Source organism: Plecotus auritus (genome assembly GCF_963455305.1).
Source record: "Plecotus auritus genome assembly, chromosome: 10".
Taxonomy (NCBI): Eukaryota; Metazoa; Chordata; class Mammalia; order Chiroptera; family Vespertilionidae; genus Plecotus; species Plecotus auritus.
The window spans coordinates 13660516-13687970 of NC_137785.1; the positions used below are offsets into that span (position 1 = coordinate 13660516).

The following is a 27455-nucleotide window of genomic DNA, read 5'->3' on the forward strand; positions in this document are numbered from 1 at the left end:
ATGTTAGCTGACAAGGGGATAGGAGAGGGAAGAAAACGCAAGCATTTGATGTACACACACATATTCATCAGAGAAGGAGGAAGTGCTAGCGATTCTAGCTCCCTTTTCTGCAGCGGTGGCTTCTTCTACTCCCCAGTCCGCTCTCTCTTTGCCCTCAGCCAGCACCTCACCTGCTCGTGGTGCTTTGCCTGGTGGAATGGCCCACACCTTCATTTCTGAAAGTTCTGGGGCCTTCCTGCATGAATTGCGTTTTTGTAGGTTTCCATAGACTTTAATTACACACTAAGTGTCCTGAGGGATGTACAGTGCTCCAGATCTGAAGAAAAGGAGAAGTGGAGGGAGCGGGGGGGGGGGGGGCGGGGAGTTGAGCACCAGGGCAGTGGAGGCTGTGTCTCTGACCCTTTGGCGCCCCCCGCAGGCTGCGGACTGAACTACCACAAGCGCTGCGCCTTCAGCATCCCCAACAACTGCAGTGGGGCCCGCAAGCGGCGCCTGTCGTCCACGTCTCTGGCCAGTGGCCATTCGCTGCGCCTCAGTACCTCGGACTCCCTGCCCTGCACGGCTGATGAGCTGGTGAGAGGCAGGGGAGTGGGCAGGTGGGTGGCTGGGGGTGACAAGGCCCGGGCGTAGGGCAACGCACTGATGTGTCGCTTCCTCTTTCGCTGACCCATAGAGCCGTAGCACCACTGAGCTCCTGCCTCGCCGCCCGCCCTCGTCCTCCTCATCGTCCGCCTCATCCTACACCGGCCGCCCCATCGAGCTGGACAAGATGCTGCTCTCCAAGGTCAAGGTGCCGCATACCTTCCTCATCCACAGCTACACGCGGCCCACCGTCTGCCAGGCCTGCAAGAAACTTCTCAAGGGCCTCTTCCGCCAGGGCCTGCAGTGCAAAGGTCAGGGGGTAGGGGGCATGGAGGGGGGCACAGACAGGGACGGAACCCCCGCCCCACACACACTCAGAAGCTTAGATCTCCGTTGGGCTTGTGGTAGAACACACGAATCCTTAGAAACACAAGAGGCGTGCCCTGAACCTGTGGCATTCTGGAACCCTAGAACGTGGAAACCCTAGGACCTTAGAAATCTATACTCATAAGACAGCATGGCATTCTAAAAACTGTAGAACTTGAGAATTCTAGAATCGGAGAACCTTAGACACATAGGATTCAAGAATTCTGGATCGTAGAATTCAGCTAAAACAACCACAGAATTTTAGATAGATCCTAGAACTGCCAAATTGTAGATTCTCAAAATGTTAGAACTTTAGAACCATAGGATTTGAGAGTAATAGAGGCCTACAAACATCAAATTTGAGTCTTAGAAGTAAAACCATGGAATCTTAGGGTTCTAGAACTCTGGAATGTTGAATGTTCAAATTCTAGAATACCAGAGATGGAGACAGGTAAAAACTTAGAGCCACCCAATTTTAAAATTCACTGGAACAATCAAATGCTAGAATCTTGGATGCCGAGAGCTGAAGAACAGTAGTAACATTAAGTTCTAGAATCTTGGATGTACAGAAACCTTTTAATCATCCTCTTCTGGAGACTTAGAAATCCAGAATTGTAGAACTCAAGTCACTGTCAAACCTTGGCCATCAAGGAGTCTCAGTAATCTAGAACCAGAGATGTGTGTTGAGGTCTAGAAACTTGGACTTTGAACTCTGGGGTTGGGGGGTGTCTTCGAAATCTAGAACATAGAACCTTAGAAAAATGGGTTTTTACCAAATTCTAGAACCTCTGATGTACAGCACCCTAGAACCTTATACTAATCACATTCTAGAGCAGTGGTTCTCAACCTTTCTAATGCCGCGACCCTTTAATACAGTTCCTCATTGAATACAGTTCCTCGTAAGGTAAATATCTGTGTTTTCCGATGGTCTTGGGCGACCCTGCTAGCAGTTCTCAACCTGTGGGTCGCGACCCACAGCCTAAGAGCCGCTGCTATAGAGCCCCTATCGGAAAACACAGATATTTACATTACGATTCATTAACAGTAGCAAAATTACAGTTAGGAAGTAGCAACGAAAATAATTTATGGTTGGGGGTCACCACAACATGAGGAACTGTATTAAAGGGTCGCGGCATTAGCAATGGTTCTCAACCAAGGACAGTTTGTCCCCCCTCCCCCGGGGATGTTGGGAGACATTTTGTTTATCATACACGGATGGTGCAACCGTTATCTAGTGGGGAGAAGTCAGGGTTGCGCTAAACATCCTATGATGCACAGGACAGCCCCGCCCCCCCAACAAGAAATGAGCCAGCCCCAAATGTTCACAGTGCCAAAGGCTGAGAAACCCTGCCCTTGAGTGTTCAAAGTCTAGAATCACAGAATGTTAGATCCTGCTACATTCCAGGATTTTACAAGTCTAGGGTAATGGGTATCTATACATTGTTTGAACGTCGGATGCTTAGAGCCACAGCACTTAATCTGCCCCCCCCCCCCCCCCCCCGGTTTACTCTCGTCTCTCCATCGTTGGAGAAACTCGCTCAAAAGGGGGACAGCCATGAAAGGGGCAGCCAGTCTCCTGGCCCAGGCAGCAAGAGTAGCCTCTTTTGAGACTGGTGGTTAGGGGTCAAAGTCAGCTCTTCAGGTGACCTCTCTTCGCTCTCCCTCCTGTCTCCTCGTTCCCTGTCCTCCTCCAGACTGCAAGTTTAACTGCCACAAACGCTGCGCCACCCGAGTCCCCAACGACTGTCTGGGAGAGGCGCTCATCAACGGAGGTAAGAGGCTATGGGCTGAGCCGGGAGAAGCTGGGGGCCAGACGGGGGGAGGCCCATCTGATGCCCTGTCCCCCTCAGATGTGCCGATGGAGGAGGCCACCGATTTCAGTGAGGCTGACAAGAGCGCCCTCATGGATGAGTCCGACGACTCCGGGATCATCCCAGGCTCCCACTCGGAAAATGCCCTCCACCCCAGTGAGGAGGAGGAAGCCGAGGGAGGCAAGGCCCAGAGGTACCCAGGGGACCCCCTGGGGATGCCCTTCCCCAGCTCTACAATGGGTTACCATCACCCTCTACTTGAAGATTACCCAGGTTCCTGAGGCAAATCTTCTTCAGTACCCACACTGCATTTTCCAACTTAACACTTTTTCCTGGCTTACATTTTTTAAAAATATTATTTATTTTTTAAACATATTTTTATTGATTTCAGAGAGGAAGGAAGAGGGAGAGAGAGATAGAAACATCGATGAGAGAGAAACATCGATCAGCTGCCTCCCTCACGCCCCACACTGGGGATCCAGCCTGCAACCTCAGCATGCGCCCTGACTGGGAATCAAACCATGATCTCCTGGTTCATAGGTCGACACTCAACCACTGAGCCATGCTGGCTGGGCCAGATTTACATTTTTAAAAAGTTTTCATAGGAGCATGTTTGAATTTATTTTATATTTGTTTAGGAACTGGTAACACAGCCATTGAAATCCTCCCACTCCCTGCCTCCCGCTGCCCAGCTCCTCTCCCTGGAGGATGCCAGTGGGGTCAGTTCCTGGTGGGTCCTTCCAGAAACAATCTGTATTGCAATGTGACAGTGCAGTGTGAGTGAGAACATGAACTCTGGAGCCAGACTGCTGTGTGGCCTTAGGCAAGAGATTAACCTCTCTGAGCCTCAGTTTCCGCATCGGAGAGGTTGAATCACTTGCCAGGGACACACACCTGGCTGCAAGATCCCTGGGCTCAGGAGTAATTAGCACTGCAAGGCCCACCGTGGGCCAAGCACGGTGCTCAGCTCCTGAGAGAGGTTTTCACGCCTCAGCACCCCTTTGGGCGGAGAAATGAAGGCATGAAGAGTTGGGTAATTTACCAGGCAGCCTGGTTTGGGAACCCAGCCTTTCAGTAAGAGCCTCCTTCCTCATTATGGGAAATCTACAAAACGGAGGGGAAAGTGTGCCCTCCCCAAAAACAACTCCCAAGCTGCCCAGAGATGCCCCTTCCGCTCCAGGCGCAGAGGTGATTTTCTTCTTGTAGTAACCTCCCGCCCCTTCTCCTCCCCCCTCAGCTCCCTGGGGTACATCCCCCTCATGAGGGTGGTGCAGTCAGTGCGACACACGACGCGGAAATCCAGCAGCACCCTGCACGAAGGTTGGGTGGTTCATTACAGCAACAAGGACACACTGGTGAGTGGGCGGGGCGGGGCCAGGGGGCGGGGCCGGAGTTAGAGGCGGGGCAGGATTCTTTGAAGAGGCGGGGCTGCGAGGGGTAGGCGGGGCTGTGCTGGAGCCCAGCTAGAATTAGAGGTGGGACAGGGGCGGGGCAGGAGTCTGGGGGCGTGGCTAAGGCTGAGTTCAGGGGCGGGGAGAGACTGAGGGGCGGGGTTTGGCTGGTGGAAGGTAGGAACCCTAGCAGCACAGCGGGCCTGGAGACACCCTCACCTCAGAAACACCTCTCCCAACAGAGGAAGCGGCACTATTGGCGCCTGGACAGCAAGTGCATCACACTCTTCCAGAACAACACAACCAACAGATACTACAAGGTGGGTCTTCGGCTCCCAGCTGCCTCAGATTTCCTTCTTTGCCCACCACCTTCTTGATTCCTCTCCCAGTTGCTCCAGCCAAATGCCCATGAAGCGTACCCTCTCCCCGCACACTGCTTACGGCCCATCAGCCAGTGGCCCCAGCACCTTCCAGCCAAGCTCACCTGTGTGCTCTCACCTGTAAAAGGCCTCAAAGAATAGCCATCCCCTCAGGACTGTGGCCAGAATTCAGAGGTTATGTACCCACAAGAAGCAGTTAGCTTAGGCCGGGCATGCGCTAAGCTCCCAGTAATTATAAACTTGTTATGGTTATTACTTTGTAATTAACTTATGGAATTATTTGTACTCATCACCACCTCCCCTGTCAGCACTGTGTTCCAGCTGCGCCTTCCCCCCCACCCCCAACCCCACCCCCACCCCCCGGGCTGGTTGTGGCAGTTTTCTCGCTGGCCCCTGCTCTGCCTTCACCTCAGTCTTTTCCCACAGAGCAGCCTGCGGCGTCGGTTAAAACCGTCAGGACCCTGTGATGGCTCCACTGCCCTTAGAATAAAAGCCAGAGGCCTTTGCACACGTCCCAGGGCTGGTCCCTTCTCATTCTCCCCATCCTACTCAACCATGCTCCCTGAAATGCCACCCGCCTCTAAACGCCTCCCCACCATCACCTCTCTGCTCCTGGCTTTATTGGCTGCGTAAGTCTGTCTGTCTTTCGTTCCTTTTACCCTCCCTCCTTCCTTTCTCTTTCAGTAATTTTCAAAGCAGACACTTTTCTCTCCCCATGGACCCTGCACTTTCCCTTCCACCCAGGCCCTGCCAACCTCCTTCTTGGTCTCCGGTCTCATTCCATTTCTCTCCCATCCACTCTTTTTAAAATTCATTTGTTATTTTTTATTTATTGATTTGAGAGAGAGAGAGAGAAACATCCATTTGTTGTTCACTTACTTATGCATTCATTGCATGCTTCTTTTTTTTAATTATATTTTTATTGATTTCAGAGTGGAAGGGAGCGGGGAGAGAGAGATAGAAACATCAATGATGAAAGAGAATCATTGATTGGCTGCCTTCTGCACACCTCCTACTGGGGGAATCAAGCTGGCAACCCCGGGCATGTGCCCTTGGCTGGAATCAAACCCGGGACCCTTCAGTCCACAGGCTGACGCTCTATCCACTGAGCCAAACCAGCTAGGGCCATTGGATGCTTCTTGTATGTGCCCTGACTAGGGGGTCAAACGAATGAGGACGATGCTCTAACCAATTGAGCTACCCAGCCAGGGCTCTCCTATCCATGTTTTTTTTTTTTTTTTTTTTTTTTTTGTAATCCTTACCTGAGGATATTTTTCCATTGATTTTTATTTGTATTTATTTATTTATTTTTAAAATATTTTTATTGATTTCAGAGAGGAAGGGAAAGGGAGAGAAAGAGATAGAAACATCAATGATGGGAGAGAATCATTGATCGACTGCCTCCTGCACACCCCACACAGGGATTGAGCCTGCAACCCAGGCATGTGCCCTGACTGGGAATTGAACCATGACCTCCAGGTTCATAGGTCAATGCTCAACCACTGAGCCATGCCAGCTGGGCTCCATTGATTTTTAGAGAGAGGAAAGGGAGGGAGGGAGGAGGGGAGAGAGAAAGAGAGAGAAACATCCATGTGAGAGAGACACATTAATTGGTTGCCTCCCAAGCCCAACCCAGGCTGGGAATTGAGCCTGCAACCAAGGCACATGCCCTTGACTGGGAATCAAATCCATGACCCTTCAGTCTGCAGGCTGGCGCTCTAACCACTGAGCAACACCGGCTAGGGCTCCCATCCACTTTTTTTTATTTAAGTAATGTCAATCTCAATCTTTATTCTGAGTTTGATTTCTCAATTTGTTCTTGTTGGCTTTCTTTTTAAAAAAATATATTTTATTGATTTTTAGAGAGGAAGCGAGGGATAGAAACATCAGTGATGAGAGAGAATCATTGATTGGCTGTCTCCTGCATGCCCCCTACTGGGGATCGAGACCGCAACCCAGGCATGTGCCCTTGGCTGGAATTGAACTGGGACCCTTCAGTCCACAGGCTGATGCTCTATCCACTGAGCCAAACCTGCTAGGGCTCCCATCCACTCTTAACACTCAGCCAGAGAGGTAGCTCTAATCCCTTCCATGGCTCCCAGTGCCCAGGAGACAGAGCCTGGGCTCCTCCCTGTGGCCCAGGAGGCCCTGTGCGGCCTGGCCCTAACCTCATTTCCTGCATTTATTCCTCAAACATGACATCCCTACTGTGTGCCCGGCACCATCCGTGTGGTGGGGATGTGGCATGTCCCTGGAACACAAGCCTTTTCCACCTTAGGCCTTGGCGCGTGCTGTGTCCACGGTCCTCTAGCAGCCGGCCTCTTCTTTCCGTTCTGGTCTCTGCTTCAGTGTAAGTTCCACCAGGCGCCTGTCCCGGCCTCCACTCCAACCACTTCACCGCTGACTGGATTCCGGGTGCTGAGTGCGCGGGGAGCTCCAGCGCCTGCCAGGTGCGCTCACCTGCGCTGGCTCTGTGTCCTGCCAGGAAATCCCACTGTCAGAGATCCTCACCGTGGAGCCCGCCCAGAACTTCAGCCTTGTGCCACCAGGCACCAACCCACACTGCTTTGAGATCGTCACTGCCAATGCCACCTACTTCGTGGGCGAGACGCCCGGCGGGGCCCCAGGGGGGCCCAGTGGACAGGGGGCCGAGGCTGCCCGGGGCTGGGAAACAGCCATTCGCCAGGCCCTGATGCCCGTCATCCTCCAGGATGCGCCCAGTGCCCCAGGCCACGTGCCCCACAGTAAGTGCCCCATCCGAGAGGACGGGTCAGGGAGGGCTTGAGTGGGGTTCGGGGAAGGGAAGAGCCAGGGGAAGGCAGGGAATGGCACAGTGACAAATGTGGCTTCTGGACTCAGCAGGCCCGGGTCCAAACCTTCATGAAGGCCTGGACTTGATAGGTGGGGCATGTCACTTTCTCTTTCTGTGATGCTGGGACATGGGAACCAGAGGGCTGCAGAGGGCCAGCGAAGGGGCCTGGCCCAGACTGAGTATCCAGAAGGGCTTCCTGGAGGAGGCAACATCTGGGCTGAGACCTGCAAGCTGAGGAGAGGCGAGATAGAGGAAAGCAAATGGGAAATGATGTCAGGCAGAGGCGAAGGATGATCAGAGAGTGCCAGGTGGCCAGCTTTCTGGAGCTTATAATCCAGTGTGGGTGGCAGACATTAATCAGATCATTCGGTACAATGACAGCTGAGACACAGAACACACGCTAGAATAATCTGACATGGCCCCAGGAGTGAGACTGCGACTGAAAGATGAGGAGGATTTTAAATGTTTTTAGCCCTGGCCGGTTTGGCTCAGTGGATAGAGCGTTGGCCTGCAGACTGAAGGGTCCCGGGTTCGATTCCAGTCAAGGGCACATACCTCGGTTGTAGGCTCCTCCCCGGCCTGGGCCCTGGTCAGGATGTGTGCAGGAGTCAACCAATGGATGTGTTTCTCTCACATCAATAGTTCTTTCTCACCCTAGCCAGTTTGGCTCAGTGGATAGAGCATCGGCCTGCGGACTGAAGCGGCCCGGGTTCAATTCAAGTCAAGGGCACATGCCCGGGTTGTGGGCTCAATCCCCAGTAGGGGGAGTGCAGGAGGCAGCCAATTAATGATTCTCTCTCATCATTGATGTTTCTATCTCTCTCTCCCTCTCCCTCTCTGAAATCAATAAAAATATTAAAAAAAAATATTTCTCTCTGTCTTTCCCTCTCTCTTCCACTCTCTCTAAAAATCAATGGAAAATATCCTTGGGTGAGGATTTAAAAAGTTTTTATTGATTTTAGAGAGAATGGAAGGGAGAGGGAGAGAGAGAGAAACATCGGTTGGTTGCCTCCCGTATGCACCCTGATCAGGGATCGGACCCGTAACCTGGGTATGTGCCCTGACTGATAATCGAACCGATGACCTTTCGGTGCATGGATGATGCTCAACCAACTGAGCCACACCGGCCAGTGCATGAAGAGGATTTTTAAATTATGTCCCATGACAAGGGAAAGAGGACATTCCTGGCAGAGGAAACAGCACGTGCGAAGGCCGGGAGACAGGAGAGAACTTGCTCTATCTGAGGCCCAGCAAGGAGACCAGTGTGGTGGGGACACACAGCACATAGTAGGGCTTCAAGTCAAAGAGGTAGATGAGGGACCAGACCCTGCCTGAAAGGCCATGAAAGGTGCTTGGCCTTCCTCCTGTGGGGACTGGGGAGCCATGGCAGGTTCCCAGCAGGGGATGGACAGGGTCAGGTGTGTGCTTCAGCAAGATCCCTCTGGCTTCCCCACGGAGGGCGAATCGGAGCGGGCAGGACTGGGGCAGGGAGATGAGGGAAGAGGCTGAGCGTTGATGTCTCAGTGGAGACGGGAGAGACATCGACATGGCAGAAGGACCAGGACTTTGGAAATGTCTGGTCTCGTTGGGAGTCACTGGTTGGCAGGGGGGCAAGTTCAGGGGAAGGTGCTGGAGTCAGTTTGGACTTTCCCCCGGAGCCTCAGTTTTCTCCTCTGTAAAATGGGATCGGCAGGCCTTGCTTGGCGTGAAATACTCAGCGAAATCATTCCTGCCATCACTTCTCCCTCCAGCCCCTCAGCACATGGCATTTACCTGCCTCTCTGGCCCTGAGAGGGAGGTCCTCATAGTGTCCCCATTCTCCAGATGAGGAAACTGAGGTTCGCAGTAGACAAGTCAGTAGCCTGACGTTGCGCCTTGGGTGCCTGGATTCGAACTGGGTGGTGTGGCTCCAGAGGCTGCCTTTGGAGTTACGTCACCTCCGCCTCTCCCCTCCTCTCCCCCCAGGACAAGCTTCTCTGAGCATCTCCGTGTCTAACAGTCAGATCCAAGAGAATGTGGTGAGACCCCTGCCCACACCCCAGGGCCCCAAGGATGTCTTTCCCCGTTTCATTCTCCCCCAGTTCTCCCGCCTCCCCCGTCTCCTCGACCCTCATCTCCACTTGCAGCCCTGACCCTCCCCGCCCCCGCCCTGCAGGACATCGCCACTGTCTACCAGATCTTCCCGGACGAGGTACTGGGCTCGGGGCAATTCGGAGTGGTCTATGGCGGTAAGGACACTTCCGTGCTTCCCCAGGCGGGGGTTCTGGGGGTTTCTGGGCTCCAGACCTTCCCTTCCGATGGGCCACTTGTCACCTCCTGTTCTGGTTGATCAGAAAGCTAGATCCTGGGGACAGAGTGTCACGGGTCTCCTGTTCCCACTGGGAAACGCCAGTGGGCTTTCTCCTGGTCTGAACAGGGAAGACCATCCTGTTCTCTGACTGGCTACAGAGCTAGAGCCTCTACATGGATTGGCTGCCTTCTGCAACCCCTCTCCCGGGGATCAACCCTGCAAACCGGGCGTGTGCCTGGCCAGGAATCGATAGACTGGCAACCTCTTGGTGCACAATCCTGCTACCAACGGAGCCACACGGGCCAGGGCTAGAGCCTAGATTCTGATTGGTTGTCAATCGAGTTTCCCATGTGGTAGAGTCCCCTCCTTGGAGCTGCCTTTACCTTCCTTCATTCCACGTTTATTCCCAGGGCCCCCGGCCCTTCCGTCTCTCCTAGGGGTCCCTCAGAGCCACGTGGATGGCCTTCCATCCCCTTCGCCCCATGCGGGGTGTGTTTCTGTGGGTGGGGCGGAGTCCCTCCTGCCAGGACTGCAAGGTCCTGCTCCCTCATCCTCCGCCTCCCCTCCCCCCTGCCCAGGAAAGCACCGGAAGACCGGCCGGGACGTGGCGGTTAAGGTCATCGACAAACTGCGCTTCCCCACCAAGCAGGAGAGCCAGCTCCGGAATGAAGTGGCCATTCTGCAGGTGACCCCTGGGGCCTGGGGTCCAGCGCTTCCCCCCTAGGAAGGTCCCTTCCTCCTCACTTCCTCCTTTCAGGGGCCAGCCGGCCGGTCTGGGGTGGTCAGGGAAGGCTTCTTGGAGGAGGGAATATGCGTGTTGAGACCGAGGGGTGGACCGGGTGTTCTGTGCCCAGGTCTGGAGGTGAGAGGGAACGTGACACCTTCTAGGCACGTGAAGGCGTCGGGGGTTATTAGGTGGTTTATGGGGTGGGTGGTGAGGCCAGGGAGGCAGCTGGGGTCACACACTGTGGGCTTCTCCTGAGGGGCTGGGGAGCCATAGAAGCATCTTCAGCAAGTAAGGGGCAGAGGCAGGTGTGCACTTTAGAAAGATCCTTCGCCTGCCATTGGAGGTTGGGCGGAAAGGGGTGGGACTAGGGCCCAAGGAGGAGGCTGGGTGGGGACCTGGGTGGGGGAGATGGGGTCAGGCCAGGCCAGAGCTGGGGGAAGAGGGAGAAGGCACAGATTTAAAAGACAGATATACAGAGATTCTTCCCATTTCCCCACACTCCGCCTGCCTCCCTCCACCACCCTGGCCTTCACCAGAATAGTGTGATGTAAAGTTCGATCCTTCTGGACACCTGCGGGTGCAGAACGGCCGTTTGGACTGGGCCTGAGGGAAGCCCCTCCCCTCCCCCAGTGACAGCCCCAGGGAACGAGCTGCTGTTCAGGGACATCCTTCCTCTTGTTTGTCATCCCTCTGCCCCTGTAGCTTGTCCTCTGGGGTCCCAGGTTCAGGGGTGACCTGGGCCCTGACCGCCCCCCACGCCCTCCCTCCCACTCCAGAGTCTGCGGCACCCGGGCATCGTGAACCTGGAGTGCATGTTTGAGACTCCGGAGAAGGTGTTTGTGGTGATGGAGAAGCTGCATGGGGACATGTTGGAGATGATCCTCTCCAGCGAGAAGGGCCGGCTGCCCGAGCGCCTCACCAAGTTCCTCATCACCCAGGTGCGTCCACCCTGCCCCCGCCACCTCCCTGCCCGGCTCCCACCTGCCCTGGGGCAGCCGTCCCGTTGGAGTGGCCCCCTGTGCCCAGGAGGTCGGGCAGACACTGGGCAGGAGTCACAATAGTGGATAATAGAAAACTATAATAGACTAATATAACAACAGGAAAAATAATGGAAATAATAATCCTATATAATAAAACCCTAATGTGCAAATCAACTGAACGGGAGAATGACTAGTTGCTATGACACGCACTGAGGCTCAATGCAGGAGCTGCCCCCTGGTGGTCAGTGTGCTCCCACAGGGGGAGCGCAACTCAGCCAGAAGCCAGGCTCACGGCTGGCGAGCTCAGTGGTGGTGGCGGTAGCCTCTCCCGCCTCCATGGCAGCACTAAGGACCCCTCGGGGGATGTCCGCCTGCCTGCTTAGGCCCGCTCTCCACCACTGAGGGGTCCCAGACTGCGAGAGGGAGCAGGCCGGGCTGAAGGAACCCCCCCACCCACCCTGTCCAGTGCACGAATGTCGTGCACTGGGCCTCTAGTTGTAAAATAATAGAGTAAAAATAGGACAGACCATAGAGCAATCATAGAAACGTAATAGGAGATAAGTAGAAAATAATGGTCATCATAATAGTTATTACTACAGTCATGCCCCACATAGCGACGTGTCAGTCACCAATGGACCACATACACGACCATGGTCCCATCACATTGCAATGGGGCTGAAAAGGTGCTGCCGCCGAGTGACATCGCAGCCTTCATGAGGTCATAGCGCGATGCGTTACCCTCGTGTGGGGACAGTGCTAGTCATATAAAGGCACAGCACTGCAATCATGTATAGCGCATAAGGCAAAATGATAGTGAACGACTGTGTTCCTGGTTTATGCGCTTACTATACTACACTTTTCATCATTATTTCAGAGTGCACTCTTTCCTCTTCCGACTTATAAAAAAAATGTTCTGTAAAACAGTCCGCCGTGTTACCCCGGCAACAGCCTCATACAGCTCATGTTTACCGCGTCTTCTCGGCACATCGTTTTTTCTTGTGTTTGATTTACCCTCGGGTTGTTTTGTTCAGTCACATGCTGGAGCGCCTTATGGCCTGGGAGCAGCAGGCTGTACCGTGTGGCCTAGGTGTGCAGGGGGCTGTGCCACCTGGTTTGTGTAAGTGCAGTCTGTGATGTTCCCACAACCACGACATCGCCTTGCCACGCATTTCTGAGAACGCGTCCCTGGCGTTAGGCGGAGCATGGCTGTATTCTAGTTCAGTGCGCAGTTAGCCGCAGAACTGCCTCTTTCTCCGAATTGCATTCCATGATGGATAGCACCAAATCCCCCAATTGAACCTGTCGCTTGTTTTTGTGCGTTTTTTTTTTTTTAAATTTTTTTTTTCATTGGTTTCAGAGAGGTAGAGAGATAGAAACATCAATGATGAGAGAGAATCATTGATTGGCTGCCTCCTGCACGCACCCCATTGGGGATCAAGCCTGCAACCCCGGGCACGTGCCCTTGACCAGAATCGAACCCGGGACCCTTCAGTCCGCAGGCCGACGCTCTGTCCACTGAGCCAAACCAGCCAGGGCCATGTCGCTTGTTTTTTACTTTCCCACTATTACAAGCGATATTCTGTGAACACCCATCTACAGACATTACCGGGTTCTGGTGGGAGAATTTCAGTAGAACACACTCCGATAGTAGACTTCTGAGTCCAGGGGAATGCGCTTTACATTTCCTTAAAAGGCTGTCCTGTTATCCTCTAAAATCCCGTTCAGTCTTTGCTGTGACCAACACAGCTTGCAGGTGTCTATTTCCTCACTCCTTCCTAAACACCAGTCTGATGGGTGGGGAAATAGTACCTCATGTGGCTTCATTTCGCAGTTTAAAAATCATGAGTGAGCTTGACCCTATTTTCATGTTTATTGACAACCTGGGTATGTGCGCTGACCAGGAATTGTACCTTTCTTTCAATTGGATTATTCTTATTGAATTGTAAACACTCTTTGTATATGAGGGACTTTGAGTCCTTATCATGGTGTTCGATTCTTTTATCCCAGATTTGTTTTCCTCTTCATTTCATTCATGACGTTTACGTGCCATAGAGCGTGTAACTCTTATGATGTTAAATGTTGACTTTCGTGGCTTCTGCTTTTCACCGCTTTCCTAGAAAGGCCTTCCCATTTGGCTGGTTGCTCACCTGATCCTGGGACATGTTCTCTGTTGGTTGCAAAGTCCCCAGTGCTATGCTTCTTTACCCAGGCCCCGCGACCTCGCTCTCCCGAGCTGTGTGCCTTTGCCAGGTCGGCCTGCAGGTGGGGACAGAAACCCACTGAGGCAGGCTCATCCGGACTTGGGGCGGCGAGGGGGACCGGCTGCCTCCTGCAGCCCAGGCAGTCTCTCTTTCTGGTCATCCATCTCTTCCTCTCTTTCTGTCTATGCTCTTCTCTCTCTTTCTCTTTCTCTCTCTCTGCAGATTTCTGTTTTTCTGCTTCTTGCCTGCTCCACCCCAAGTCCTGGGCTCAGCTTTTACTTCTTTAGGCCTCACACCCGCCCTTCGAGGTAGGTATCACTAGAACCCGTCTTACAGGTGAGAAAACTGAGGTGGAGGGTGGTGCCTGGGGCCTGCCCAAGGTCACACGGCCAGGTAACCTTCCGGTGAGATTTGAGCCGGGATCTATCTAGCTTTCCACCTGCCCTCTTTCCTCCCCACATTCACTAGGGGCGGGGAAATCACCAAACAGGAGGCCAGGAGATGTGCTAGTACACGCTGGGACCTCAGTCTCCCTGTCTGTAGAATGAGGAGGCTGGACCTCAGCTGTGGCTTTCAAATAGCTTTTCTGTCCTCAAAAGTCATCCAGCGGAAACAAATATTTACATTCTAAGATAGAAATTACAGCTCCATGCTTACATCTCTCTACTTCCTGTGTATTTTGTTTGTTTCACAGACTCAAGGAAAACCGTAGTTCTACAGATAAATGCTTACAAATGGGATCAGGGTTTTTTTGTGTGTGTGTGTGTGTTTTTTAATGTATTTTATTGATTTTTTTACAGAGAGGAAGGGAGAGGGATAGAGAGTTAGAAACATCAATGAGAGAGAAACATTGATCAGCTGCCTCTTGCATACCCCCTACTGGGGATGTGCCCGCAACCAGGGTACATGCCCTTGACCAGAATCGAACCTGGGACCCTTCAGTCCACAGGCCGACACTCTATCCACTGAGCCAAACCGGTTAGGGTGGATCAGGGTTTTTTTTTTAGCAGTTCACTTTGCCACATAGAATACTCTTTTAAAAAATTATTATTTTTTAAATATTTTTATTGATTTTAGAGAGGAAGGGAGAGGGATAGAGAGATAGAAACATCAATGATGGGAAAGAATCATTGATCAGCTGCCTCCTGCACACCCCCTACTTGGGATCGAGCCCACAACCCAGGCATGTGCCCTTGGCCAGAATTGAACCTAGGACCCTTCAGTCCACAGGCCGACGCTATATCCGCTGAGCCAAACTGGCTAGGGCTAAAAATTATTTTTTAATCCTTTCCTGAGGATATGTTTTCATTGATTTTTTTTTTTTTGAGAGAGAGAGGGAGGAAGGGGGAGGGAGAGAGAGAAAAAAGAAAGAAAAAGAAAGAAACATCATATGAGAGCGATACCAATTGGTTGCCTCCTGTACAAGTCCTGAACAGGGATCGAACCCACATCTTGGGTATGTGCCCTGACCAGGAATTGAACCATGATCTCCTGGTTCATAGGGTGACACTCAACCACTGAGCTATGCCGACCTGGCCAGAATACTCTGCAATTAACAGATAACAGCAGGAGAGGCGCTATTTAAAACACAGAAATATGTTCACCAATAGGCCATCACAAAAATAATAACCAATAACAACAACAATAATAATAGCTAGCATGTAGCGCTTGTTCTGTCCTAAGCACTTTATATGCATCTACTTGTTTAAGCCTCACAGCAACCCATGAGGATGGTACTGTCATCACTCCCATTTTACAGATGGGAAAACTGAGACCCAGAGAGGTAAAGTGACTTGCTCAAAGTCACAAGCTAATAAGTACAGAGCCAGGTTTTCTGCCGGGGAAGACTGGCTCTAGAACACCCCCCTCCTCTTAAGAGTCGTACATTTGATATATAACGCATGTCGCATTGGTATTGTTTTGTATTAGTTTCACACTGGATGAAAAAAACTGCTTTAGTCGAGTCACACTGTAGTACCTCCTGGAACACCACTGCTGTGTTAATAGCTCCTTTTTAGCAAGAGCTTCCCGCGTTCCAGAGGCTCTGAGATCTTCCCGAAACCACCGCACACCTCAGCCTTTCTAGAGCTCCTAGCTCGGCATATATGGTCCTGGGTTCTGAGATTTTCCTTTGGTGTTCCAATGCCCCCGTTGACCCCAGCGGGCATCCTTAGGGCGCAGAGAGGGGCATGGGTGGGGTGTAGAGGGCAGCTGCTGAAGGCAGCATCTGGAGCAGGCACCTGTCCTCCTGTCTGACCAGCTCCATCTCTCCTCAGATCCTGGTGGCTTTGAGACACCTGCACTTCAAGAACATTGTCCACTGTGACTTGAAACCAGAAAACGTGTTGCTGGCATCAGCCGACCCGTTTCCCCAGGTCAGTGATGTCCCCTGAATTTGGGGAGTCCAGCCCACACTGGTGGCAGGTGGGGGTGTCTTGTATTAATCGAGATAACAATGGCTAAAATAGAGGCTTGTTTCTCACTCAAGTAGGGTCCAGCATAAGCATTCTTTTTTTTTTTTTTTAAAACTAACCAAGTGGGCAAAGTTTGGTGATTGCCCTGCTCCTCTAAGGATTCATGGTCTTTTTTTTTTTTTTTTTTTTAAATATATTTTATTGATTTTTTACAGAGAGGAAGGGAGAGGGATAGAGAGTTAGAAACATCAATGAGAGAGAAACATCAATCAGCTGCCTCCTGCACACCCCCTACTGGGGATGTGCCCGCAACCAAGGTACATGCCCTTGACCGGAATCGAACCTGGGACCTTTCAGTCTGCAGGCCGACGCTCTATCCACTGAGCCAAGCCGGGTAGGGCCAGCATAAACATTCTGGGGCTGGGAAAGTAAGTCCCATGGTGCTGGGGGCCACGTGTGGCTGTTTGTTGTTCTGGCCTCTCTGTGGCATTGCCTGGTCTTCGGGGTCCATAATGACTGCACACTATGTGAGAAGGTAACAGGTAGGGAAGGAGGACAGACACAGGGTAGAGGAAATGGACATACCCCTTTCCTTCTCTAAGGTGATACTTGGAAATTGCATATATCACTTCTCCTCACCTCCAATTGGCCAGGACTTGATCACATGATCAAGGCTGGATGCAAGGGAGGCTGGGAAATAGAGTCTATTCTGTGTAACCATGTGGGATTTTTTTCAATTGTGGATTTTTAAAAAATATATATATTTTTTATTTCAGAGAGGAAGGGAGAGGGAGAGGTAGAAATTTCCATGACGAGAGAGAATCATCGATTGGCTGCCTCCTGCATGCCCCACACTGGGGATCGAGCCTGCAACCTGGGCATGTGCCCTGACCAGAATTGAACCTGGGACCCTTCAGTCCGCAGGCCAATGCTCTATCCATCAAGCCAAACCAGCTAGAGTGGGGTTTTTATTATTATTAATTGGTTTCCAAATATTTTGTGTGTTTTTCCCTCTCTTTTTTGTTATTTCTTAGCTGAGGATATGTTTTTTATTGATTCTAGAAAGAGAGGAAGGGAGAGGGAGAGAGAGAAACATCAATGTGAGAGAGAAACATTGATCAGTTGCCTCATGCACATGCCCCAACCAGGGATGGAACCCACAACCTGGGCATGTGTCCTGACTGGGAATCGAACCCGTGACCCTTCAGTGCACAGAGGATACTCTGGCCATGGAGCAACACCAGCCAGGGTTATTTTCTCTTTAAAAAATTTTCTTTATTGCGGTATCATTGACATACATTATGTTAGTTTCAGGTGTATAATATAATGACTCACTATTTTTATGTATTGTGAAATGTTCACCACAAGTCTAGTGAACATCAGTCACCATGCATAGTTTCAGAATTTTTTTTTCTTGTGACGGGACCATTTAAGATTTATTCTTCTTAGCAACTTTGAATACTCAATACCATATTACTAACCACCGTCACCATGCTATACATTGCATCCCGGGACTTAGTTATCTTGTTCCTGGAAGCTTATACCATTTGACTCTCTCTCTCTCTCTCTCTCTTTTTTTAAATATATTGTATTGATTTTTTACAGAGAGGAAGGGAGAGGGATAGGGAGTTAGAAACATCGATCAGCTGCCTCCTGCACACCTCCCACCAGGGATGTGCCCGCAACCAAGGCACATGCCCTTGACCGGAATCGAACCTGCGGCCCCTCAGTTGGCAGGCCGTCGCTCTATCCACTGAGCCAAATCGGTTAGAGCCCTTTTGACTCTCTTCACTAAGGTTTTTACTATTAAGAGGAGAAGCAGAGAACAATATTGGGGGATGACTGGTCATTTCTTCTGTGGGTCTGTTAAGAAAACAGTTTTTATGACCCTCCGACTGACTAGGTGATGAGAACTCCCTTAGGGGCAGAGCCAGACTCGCAGTGGTGACGATTATAACAGCCTCAATGTACTGAGAACCTATTATGTTTAAGGCCTTTAGTTGTACTTTCTCATTTAGCCCTTCCACATCCCTGCAGTTTTTGCTTTATTTTCTGTGTTTTATAATTATTTAGTTAATTTCATTTCAAGAGCTAAAGGTTCACCTGGCCGATGTGGCTCAGTGGTTGAGTGTCAACCCATGAACCAGGAGGTCACAGTTTGATTCCCGGTCAGGGCACATGCCCGGGGTTGGGGGCTCGATTCCAATAGGGGGAGATAATTCTCTCTCATCATTGATGTCTCTCTCTCTCTTTCTCCCTCTCCCTTCCTCTCTTTGAAATCAATAAAACAACAAGAAGCATAACTTCAGAAGCCAGAGGTTCGGTCTAGTCCACTAAAACTTACTGTGTGCTGCTGTGGGCCAGGTTCCACGTTGGGGCGTTAGGGTCTGTGGTAAACAAAGACGTGCCCATCTCTATGCCCCCAAAACACCCACCTATAGCAGCGGTTCTCATCTGGGGGCGATTCTGCCCAGGGCACGTTTGACAATCTTGGAGACATTTTTGGTTGCACAACCATTGGAGGGGCGGGTTGCTATTGGCAACTAGGGATGCTGCTAAACATCCGACGGTGCACGGAACAGCCCCATAACAGAGGATTATCTTGCCCTAAATGTCGATGGTGCCAAGCTTGATTTTGAGTAATAGTACCCACTGGAAATATAGTATGAACCATACTTATCACTTTATATTTTCTAGTAGACATATTAAAAATAAAAAGAAAGAAAAGGTAAAAAGAAACGGATGAAATAAAATTTTAAAAAATTAATTAATTTTAATTCTCACCCAAGGATATGTTTCCATTGATTTTCATTTCATTTTATTTTTAAAATATATTTTTATTGATTTCACAGAGGAAGGAAGTGGGAGAGAGAGAGAGAAACATCAATGATGAGAGAAAATCATTGATCGGCTGCCTTCTACTTGCCCCACACTGGGGACCAAGCCTACAACCCAGGCATGTGCCCTGACTGGAATCGAACCCTGACCTCCTGGTTCATAGGTTGATGCTCAACCACTGAGCCATGCCGGCTGGGCTCCATTGATTTTTAGAGAGAGAGAAAGGGAGTGGGAGAGAAACACCAATAGGAGAGAGAAAGATTAATTGTTTGCCTCCCATATGCCTCCAATCTGGGATCCAAACGCAGGCACTTACCCTGACCGGGAACTGAACCCTGAACCCTTCGGTGCACGGGACAATGCTCAACCAACCGAGCCACACCAGCCAGGGCTAAATTTTAATAATACACCTTATCCTACTATACCCAAATAGTATTTTAACATGTAAGCAACATAAAGGTTATTAATAAAATATTCTTTCTTTTTATACTAAGTCTTCAAAATCTGGTGTGTATTTTAAACACTTATAGCACATCTTAATTCAGATGTTCCACTATTATCGTGAATACCTAATTTATATTTCGGTTTCATAAAATTAACAGTTGGAAATATGTTTGGCATACCCACGTTGTTACAAACATATTGAAAAGTTTTCCAATAACTAAATCTAGGATCAGTTTTTAAACAAACTCATTAACATTAAATACATTTGATTTGAGTGAAAGAGAGAAACGTCAATTTGTTGTCCCACTTATTTATGCATTACTTGGTTGATTCTTGTATGTGCCCTGACCCGTAATTGAACCCGTAACCTTGGCATATCGGGACGATGCTCTAACCAACTGAACTACCCGGCCAGGGTCGAAAATTAAATAAAATTTAAAAATCAGTTCTTTACTTTTACTTGCCACATTTCAAGTGCTCAGCAGCCACATGTGGCCAGTGGCCACCATATTAGACAGTGCAGCTCACAGAGGGAAGAGCGATGTTGATCAAATTGTCACAAAAATGTAATAATATCTGTGATTAGTTCCGTAACATGGTTCCATGAGCTCAGACAGCCAGGAGATGGATAGCCCAGTTGGAGAGTCAGAGAAAACCTCTCTGAAGAAAGAGTAGGCGCCCTAACCAGTTTGGCTCAGTGGATAGAGCGTCAGCCTGAGGCCTGAAGGGTCCCAGGTTTGATTCCGGTCAAGGGCATGTACCTTGGTTGTGGGCACATCCCCGGTGGGGGGTGTGCAGGAGGCAGCTGATCGATGTTTCTCTCTCATCGATGTTTCTAACTCTCTATCCCTCTCCCTTCCTCTCTGTAAAAATCAATGAAGTATATTAAAAAAAAAAAAAAAAAGAGTAGGAGTTCGTTTTATAGGGGACAAGTGTTTTGGTTTTTTTTTGTGGTGGGGTTTCTTTTTTACAGCTTTGTTGAGATATAATTCATATACTTACAGTTCACCCATTTGAAGTGTACAGTTCAGTGACTTTTAGTGTATTCACACACTTGTACAGCCATCACCTCAATCAATCTTGTAACATGTTCATCCGTGGGTTTGCCTATTCTGGACATTTTATATCAGTGAAATCCACAACAGTATAATATGTGGTCCTTTGTGATCAGTTTCTTTCACTTCATTAACATTTTCAAGGTTATTTATTTTTATGGCCGAATGATATTCCACTGTAAGATCTGTAGCAAGAGATGGATCTTAGAAAAGGACAAGATCTCTAAGGTCTGCTGGAAAGGGGGAGGATCTTAGGAGAGAGTGGTACGGCTGTCACGTTGCGATCCAGGTCAGGCTTGGGGTGTGGCTGCTTCTGAAGGCAACAGAGGCTTGGGCGTCCAGGCTTTGGGGCTTTATCGGAAGAGCAGTAGGAAGCCAGGGGAGGATTCTGAGCAGGGGAGGGACCGTGCATGGACAGAGGTGGGAGCACAGAGCTGGTGCTGCCAGGGACTAGGCTGCCTCCACCACCCAGGGGAGCGAGGCACACACCTGTTACTATCTGCTTTATATATATATATATATATATATATATATGTTTTTATTGATTTTTACAGAGAGAGTAAGGGAGAGAGATGGAGAAATAGAAACATCCAGCTGCTTCCTGCATGCTCCCCACTGGGGACCAAGCCTGCAACCCAGGCATGTGCCCTGAACCAGGAATCAAACCAGCGACCTCCTGGTTCCTGGGTCAATACTCCACTGCTGAGCCCTCGCTGGTTTGGCTCAGTGACTAGAGCGCAGGCCTGTGGACTGAAAGGTCCCAGGTTCGATTTCAGTCAAGGGCACATGCACCGGTTGTGGTCTTGATCCCCAGTAGGGGGCGTGCAGGAGGCAGCCGATCATTGATTCTCTCATCACTGATGTTTCTATCTCTCTCTCCCTCTCCCTTCCTCTCTGAAATCAATAAAAGTATATTTTTAAAAAATACTCAACCGCTGAGCCACACCAGCCAGGCACCTGTGACTGTCTGGATACTGTGGTCAGTAGTTTACCTGCCCAGTCCCAGTTAATCCCAGGCAAGCTGGAAAGGAAGCTGCAGTTAACATCCCAATTCAGATAACTTCCCAACACGAGTGACAAAACGGTTGCGGGAAGTTAGGTCCCCTCCTGGGGTCACGGAGCTCACTCTGCCAGGCACCGCTCCTAACGCTGGACATGCGTTTCCCCGTTCAGCCCTGCAGCCACCCTCTCAGGTGGACGGTTAGCACCTCCATCGTGCAGAAGGGAGAACGGGCACGAGGCGGTTAGTAAGGCTGTTCCCCGTGACAGGTAGTGGCAGGTAGCGCTGACTGCACACACACTGCGAGCCGGGCGTCTATTGTGCTGTGAGCTTTACTCGTGGAGGCCTCATGACAACCCGCTGGTCGTCTCCTCCTCCTCCTCCTCCTCCTCCCCCTCCTCCTCCTCCTCCTCCTCCTCCTCCTCCTCCTCCTCCTTCTCCTCGGACAGATGAGGAAACCGAGGCACGGAGAGTGGAAGTCACTTGGCTAGGGAGCGGAGGAGCCTGCATCCAAACTAATATTTGATAGTCTCTGGAATACCGCGGTGGGGGGACCCTGGGTGGGGTGCAGCCTCAACACCCTTTCAGGCTCTCTACCCCTCACCTTGGCAGGTGAAGCTGTGTGACTTCGGCTTCGCGCGCATCATCGGTGAGAAGTCCTTCCGGCGCTCCGTGGTGGGCACGCCAGCCTACCTGGCGCCTGAGGTGCTGCTCAACCAGGGCTACAACCGCTCGCTCGACATGTGGTCCGTGGGCGTCATCATGTATGTCAGCCTCAGTGGGACGTTCCCCTTCAACGAGGACGAGGACATCAACGACCAGATCCAGAACGCAGCCTTCATGTACCCAGCTTGTCCCTGGAGCCGCATCTCGGCCGGAGGTATGTGGAGGCGAGGGGCGGCCCGTGGAGGGCTGGGCGGGGAGAGTGGGCGGAGCCATGAGGGGTGGGCTCTGAAACAGCCTGGAGCCCCTGGAGTGGAGCCTAGCTATGGGGTGGGGTCATGGGGTGGAGCCTAGCTATGGGGTGGGGTCATGGGGTGGAGCCTAGCCATGGGGTGAGGCCATGGGAGTGGAGCCTAGCTGTGGGGTGGGGTCATGGGGTGGAGCTTAGCCGTAGGGTGGGGCCATGGGGGTGGAACCTGGCCATGGGGCGGGGCCTGGGGGGGAGCCTAGCCGTGGGATGGGGCCTGGGGGTGGGGCCTAGCCAGGGGGCGGGGCTGTGGGGTGGAGCTTAGCCGTAGGGTGGGACCATGGGGGTGGAGCCTGGCCATGGGGTGAGGCCATGGGAGTGGAGCCTAGCTGTGGGGTGGGGCCTAGGGGTGGAGCCTAGCCAGGGGGTGGGGCCATGGGGGTGGAGCCTAGCGGTGTGGTGGGGCCATGGAGTAGGATCTTTAAACGGTAAGGCGCCCTGGACCTAGAACTTCGGGGCAGGGACTCAGGCCCCAGACTCAGGCCTAGACTAGGTTATGTGGGTTGGAAACAGTGCCAGAAGCGCTAAGACAGACTCTTGGTGCCCTGGGGGCTAAGCTAGGCGTGGCCAGTGTGGGACCAGACCAGGAGGGACTAGACCTGAGGAAGCCAAAGGGCTGGGGTGCCAGGAGAAGAGGCAGGTCCTCCCGAGGTGTTAGCTAGGGCCTGTAGTCTTTGGGGTTATGACCCTGAGAGGGTTAGCCCTGCAAAAGTGGGAGGGGGGCGGGGGCGCCAGGGGACAGGCTTGAACAGGGCTGGGCTAATTTGCTGTGTGCTGGCATGGACTAGGGATTGGGGGCTGGGGGTGGGCCCAGGGAAAGAGGGCGCTGGTTTAGGGGTGTGGCTAGAGGAGGGGCAGGGCCATGGAGGTCTCTGAAGCTGCCTGCGAAAGCACCACCAGCCTAGAGACCAGTCACACCTGGAACCTGGGGGCCGCTGGGCTGGGGAGGAGCGCGGGCGGCCAGGAGAGGGGAGTCGACCAAGGTGGACCTTCGATATCTGCAGGAGGGGCTTTGGGGTGGCGGCCAGGTAGTGGCGCTGGGCCTTGTGACTTGGGCCACTGCCTTGGAGACTTGCCTGGGAAAGTTAAGTCCTGGCGCCCCCAACTTTGGGGCCGAGCCAGGTGTGGGGGTAGGGCAAGGGCGGGGCTAAGAGAAGAAGCCCTAAATAAGTTAGAACTAGGGTCAGGTCCTGTAGCCTGGAGCTCAGGACAGAGGGAGTATGGGAGGAAGGTTAAGAAGACAATTATTTATTCTTAACGATTTATTCAACAAGGACATGTTGAGTGCCTACTATGTGCCTGATTCGGACTGTCCTGAATTCTGGGAATACCGAGATGATTCAGAGAGAAAGGATCATGTGGAGAGAAGGCTGAGTGGTCTGTGAACAGTGGGAGGAGGGGGGGCCCTAGAGGGGTGTGACCTCATGGAGCAGGCAGAGAGGGGGGTGACTTGAGGGTTACTCAGTGCAGCTGAAAAGAGTCGGCGGTGGGCCTCAGAGCGGTAAGCACTAAATGGTGAGAATGAGAATTCCTGGAGACCTGGAGTGATACTAGAGGGCCTCGGGAGTCGCTCAGTAGGTTGTGTGCGTGAGTGAATTTGAATGGGCGGATGTGTGTGAGGGAGCCTGTGGGTGTTGACCAGAGCAGAGGCCCGTGTAGACAAGGCCTGCACTCAGAGGGGCTCACACAGTGAGGCCTTTGTCCTTCAGGCTTCTGATCAAGGAGAGAGCCTCGGACAAGTGCTGGCTTGTCTTGAATGCCTGGAACTCTCGAACCCTCCTTTTCATGGAGAACAGGCCTTGGCTCTGGGCTCTGCAGGAAACCAGTGACAACGACCATCTACTGACACTGTTTATTTTCATTTGCTGACTGTGGGCATGCAAGTGATCTTTTGGATTTCCACTGACCAGACTGATGTGAAGTTTCCACTTTATATAAATTTATTTTCACCTTATAAAGTGAAGTGATTTACATAACCGTGTTGATTTTTACTTAGGTCAGTGGTCGGCAAACTGTGGCTCGGGAGCCACATGTGGCTCTTTGGCCCCTTGAGTGTGGCTCTTCCACAAAATACCACGTGCGGGCACGCATGTACAGTGCGATTGAAACTTCATGGCCCATGCGCAGAAGTCGGTTTTCAGCTCTCAAAAGAAATTTCAATCCTTGTACTGTTCATATTTGGCTCTGTTGACTAATGAGTTTGCCGACCACTGACTTAGGTTAAATACATGGTTCAAAATGTTAAATACACAAAAGGGTCTGCAGTGCAAATTCTCTCTCCTTTGTCTGCCATTCTTCCCAAAGGCAGTGGCTATTGCAAGTCTCTTTTATAGTACATATGCAAATATGTGGACATATTTCCCCTTTTTACACAATGATAGCATATTATATGTGCTGGTTTTTTAAAAAATATATTTTATTGATTTCAGAGAGTGAGAGAAGCATTAATGATGAGAGAGAATCATTGATTGGCTGCCTCCTGCAAGTCCCACACTGGGGACCGAACCCACAACTTGGGCATGTGCCCTGACCGGAATCGAACCCGGGACCCTTCAGTCCGACCCTTCAGTCCGCAGGCCGATGCTCTATCCACTGAGCCATGCCGGCCTGGCAATACGTGCTGTTTTTCACCTTGCCTTGCCCACTTCACATTCTATCTTGGACAAATGAGTTGGCTTAAAGAAAAATATTAAGTGAAGAATAGTACAGATGTACCTGTCCCTAACTGTGTATGACAGAACTTATGAAGGTGACATAGGAATGGGGAAACTGAGGTAGAGACTTGGAGTGTGTGTGCCACATGTGTATGGGGGAAACAAATTGGTGATTTATTGAGGAAATGGGTGGGTGAGTGATTGGTGCCGGTGAGGCTCTGAGCCACCTGGGCCAGTGCAAAAGGAAGGTCTGGGTGGGCAGCAGGTAGGCGGGTGGCCAGTTGGCCCTCACCCCGCAGGGCTTGAGCTGTCTCTCTTCTCACTCAGCCATTGACCTCATCAACAACCTGCTGCAGGTGAAGATGCGCAAGCGCTACAGTGTGGACAAGTCTCTCAGCCACCCGTGGTTACAGGTGATGCAGGGGGCGGGGCTGGAACTGGATTTCTTATTGGCCGGGCAAGTAGTGAAGGGTGTGGCACATTACGGTGGGTAAGGAACGTGGCTGGGCCTCCCATTGGCTGGGCTATGGGGTAGAGCTAGATCTCTATTGGCTGCGCCGGTTGTGAGGGTGTGGCCTCCCTTTCCTCGGTACCTGGCCCCGCGTCGCTGTTGGCCGCCCTCGGTGCAGCCCCCAGCTAAGCCCTGTTTTCCCGGGCCTAGGAGTACCAGACCTGGCTGGACCTCCGAGAGCTGGAGGGGAAGATGGGCGAGCGGTACATCACTCACGAGAGCGACGACGCACGCTGGGAACAGTTCGTGGCGGAGCACCCGCTGCCCGGGCCCGGGCTGCCCGCCGACATGGAGCTCGGTGGGGCCCTCCCCCCGCAGGATCACGAGATGCAGGGGCTGGCCCAGCGCATCAGCGTCCTCTGAGGCTCCGCGCCCTCGCCCTGCTGCCTCCGGACGCTGACCTCCCGCCCTCCCCTCGGGAAGCGGCCCTCCTCACCTTCCCAGCGATGGACTGCTCTTAGGGGAAGCGACCTCTGCCCAAACTGGATGGGACACGCCCCGGGGAGGGGTATGGCGGGGATGCGGGGAGTTGTTTCCAAAGTTAATTCCCCAACAATTAAAACGGACTCATCTCTGGCCCCGTGGCCACGGTCTCTGGCCACACCTCTGGTTTCGTCAGTCTGTTGTTCACCTGGAAGGAGGGCTGCCTGAAAAGGAGGGGGTGGGAGAGCTGGGGAGGAGAGGACAGAGTGGGGGAGGTTTGGAAGGAGGGGAGACTGGGAGGAGGAAGGTGTGGAGGTGCCATAAGGAGGAGAGAGGAGAGTAACAGATGAAGAGTTAGAAATCAGTGGTCGAGGGTAGACCTATGAACCAGGAGGTCACCGTCAGTTCCCGGGTAGATCACCTGTGTGGGGCATGCAGGAGGCAGCTGATCAGTAATTCTCTCTCCTTCTTCCTCTCTGAAATCCATAAAAATATATTTTAAAAAGGAGTTAGAAATGGAGGAGAAATGGAAGGAATATGACTGGAGGGGGAGAATGGATAGAGAAGGGACGTAGTTAGAGAAAAGCAGGTAATCCCATGGCTTGTCTGATGCATTTTCTATGTGGTGTTGTCATTACTAATCACAACCATTAATAATGACGGCGCCGTTAGCAGAGGTCTGGCCCATAGCATAGACCTGGCACACAATATTTCCTATTTTAAACTGATGTGGTGACTTCTACACACTGAATGTGCTCCTTCTCTGGTTCATCCATTTGTCACACGGTGCAGGGTGATTGATGCTGTGGACATGGGAATGGTGGTGACCGAGACACCCCAGGCCCTGCCCTTGGGGGTTCACCATCCAGTGGGGAGACAGTCCTGTGCCCAGACAGTGATGGCCCAGAGCGGTCAGGGCTGGGAGGGGGAGCCCAGGCGGGTAGGGCCGCCTACAGGGAGCCTGGGGGTCAGGGAGGACCAGTTTTCTGAGCTGGCGTCTAGGCCCTGAGGTTGTAAGCAGGAACATCTCTCCACCGTGGTCACGTGGTCACGCTCATACTCACACAGCTTTGTTAGGCACTTGTCCTGCGCCCTGGGGGACCGGCAGTGTTTAGCAGCCAATTTAGGCCAGTCAGCGCCTGGAGCTTGCTCTTCATCTCTTCCCAGTTTATATCAGCCAGGGTTCCCAGCTCTTTGATCTGAGAAAGCTAAGTGAGCCTTAGTCCATGAGGATCTCCAGATGAACCACTCTGAGGCATAACCCAAACTCATACTAGTGGGGAATGTCTCTGGGACTCCATCCCGAGGGCCTCTCCCTCTACCACTGACCTGCGATCCAGGAGTGTAAGCAGTAGAGGGACAAAGCCATCTCCAAGGACAGACCCAGGCTAGGAAATGTATGGGAAGACTACTCAGGCCTGATCCTTAACAGTTCTGTCTTGGCCACTAGGTTTAATATTCTGAGACCAGAATTAGAGAATGATAAAAAGCATAATGTTGCCCTAGCTGGTTTGGCTCAGTGGAGAGCATCAGCCTGTGGACTGAGCGGTCCCAGGTTCAATTCCGGTCAAGGGCACGTGCCTGGGTTGCAGGCTCCATCCCCAGT

General features: G+C 51.7%; 1 protein-coding gene across 1 annotated transcript in view; it reads left to right on the top strand.

Moving 5' to 3' along the window:
• The window catches only part of PRKD2 (protein kinase D2), a 34426-nt gene extending 8398 nt beyond the window's left edge, over positions 1 to 26028 (top strand). Inside the window, exons 5-19 of the mRNA XM_080643745.1 lie at positions 419 to 573; positions 674 to 893; positions 2643 to 2720; positions 2799 to 2952; positions 3997 to 4114; positions 4393 to 4470; positions 7016 to 7274; positions 9308 to 9360; positions 9498 to 9570; positions 10211 to 10317; positions 11136 to 11297; positions 15817 to 15915; positions 21904 to 22171; positions 25243 to 25328; positions 25577 to 26028. Coding sequence (XP_080499871.1) covers positions 419 to 573; positions 674 to 893; positions 2643 to 2720; positions 2799 to 2952; positions 3997 to 4114; positions 4393 to 4470; positions 7016 to 7274; positions 9308 to 9360; positions 9498 to 9570; positions 10211 to 10317; positions 11136 to 11297; positions 15817 to 15915; positions 21904 to 22171; positions 25243 to 25328; positions 25577 to 25789 — 2123 coding nt within the window. The 3' untranslated portion in view covers positions 25790 to 26028. The remainder of the gene's footprint in view (positions 1 to 418; positions 574 to 673; positions 894 to 2642; positions 2721 to 2798; positions 2953 to 3996; positions 4115 to 4392; positions 4471 to 7015; positions 7275 to 9307; positions 9361 to 9497; positions 9571 to 10210; positions 10318 to 11135; positions 11298 to 15816; positions 15916 to 21903; positions 22172 to 25242; positions 25329 to 25576) is intronic.
• The last annotated feature ends 1427 nt before the right edge of the window (positions 26029 to 27455 follow it).